Source organism: Trypanosoma rangeli, assembly GCF_003719475.1.
Source record: "Trypanosoma rangeli strain AM80 chromosome Unknown Tra_15.4_contig_00255, whole genome shotgun sequence".
Taxonomy (NCBI): Eukaryota; Euglenozoa; class Kinetoplastea; order Trypanosomatida; family Trypanosomatidae; genus Trypanosoma; species Trypanosoma rangeli.
The window spans coordinates 27202-28232 of record NW_021705997.1 but is presented as its reverse complement, the minus strand read 5'-3'; the positions used below and the strand labels follow the sequence as shown (position 1 = coordinate 28232).

Below are 1031 nucleotides of genomic sequence, written 5' to 3'. Positions count from 1 at the left end.
CATTCGCCACCATAGCCGGCGGGGCGAGCGGGGTTTGCAGCGCGCGGCAAACACTGCCTCAGTCTGACCCCAGCCCGCCCTCTCTTCCAGTTCCCGCTGGGAGCATCTCGCTCTCCAGCGAGCCGCCGCGATTTCGCAGAAGCGCGCGCCTCCCGCAGTAGAAGGTAGTGCAGGACCAGCAGGGTCTCGCACCACTATCTGGCGTTATCCACGGCGGGAGGTTCCGGCGTCCAAAACGGTGGGGCGCTGGGCCGCCGTATGGGGTGGCGTGTGTTTCACCGCGTGTCGGACCGTTGCCGTGAACGGGCGGGCTCAACTGCGGATGTTGACGAAAGAACGGCCCGTCTGCTGGGTGCTAGAAAGTTGGCTACCAATTGCTCAGCCGCCGCTCCTGCTTCTGTTGTGGGAAAACCGGATCTTCGTGTGGCGATCTGAGCGCGCTTAGCATCTTTGATGCGTCGGCGGGCTGCGCGAAGTACCGTTCTGCGAGTTGCAATGTTGCCTCTGACAAATTGCCTGTGGGCGGCCCAATCGGCCTTCTGGCTGCGCAGCTGGTTGGATTCACAAAGGGCGGTGGGGCGACTGGCTGCCCCTCCAAATCGCGCATCGCACGCGATCCGAACACGGCCGCCGCCAAGAGTATAATGGGTAGCCCACCCGCCCAAATGAAGAAAGCGCGGCGGCATGGCGTCTGAGAAAGAGTAAAACAGCAGCCTTGCCGACAGCCCCCTCTAGGCAAGCGCCTCGGCATTGCGACAACAATCTCACGCGCCAAGCGATACTTCACCAAAGTTTCACCCCCCAAGCCTGCAGGCAGTGGGCCGCCTCAGGCGGCGTAGCTGCAGGTCGCCCCAAGGACCATGGCCGCTGGCGCATTGTCGCCTAGGTGTTGGCTCGGCGGGGCGGAGTTCTCCGAAGAGATCCTCCTGCCGGGCAGAAAGGGACCGGCCGCGACGCTCAGCCGGGCTCATCCGAAAGAAGCGATGGGGCTGCGGCCGCCTCGAGTTGATTTTATGCCGACCCGAGGCGGG

At 63.9% G+C, this 1031-nt stretch overlaps 2 protein-coding genes across 2 annotated transcripts in view; both read right to left on the bottom strand.

The window, feature by feature from the left end:
• Positions 1 to 367: 367 nt before the first annotated feature.
• On the bottom strand, positions 368 to 751 carry TraAM80_06752 (uncharacterized protein; the record flags this gene model as incomplete). Its single annotated transcript, XM_029383583.1, has 1 exon — positions 368 to 751. One exon carries the CDS (start codon positions 749 to 751, stop codon positions 368 to 370), a length of 384 nt encoding a protein of 127 aa, XP_029236630.1.
• Positions 752 to 794: 43 nt separating this feature from the next.
• Positions 795 to 1031, bottom strand: part of TraAM80_06751 (uncharacterized protein) — a gene marked incomplete at both ends in the record, with an annotated part of 438 nt that continues 201 nt past the window's right edge. Inside the window, one exon of the mRNA XM_029383582.1 lies at positions 795 to 1031. This exon is cut by the window's right edge and continues 201 nt beyond it. Within this exon, the coding sequence (XP_029236629.1) occupies positions 795 to 1031 (237 nt within the window).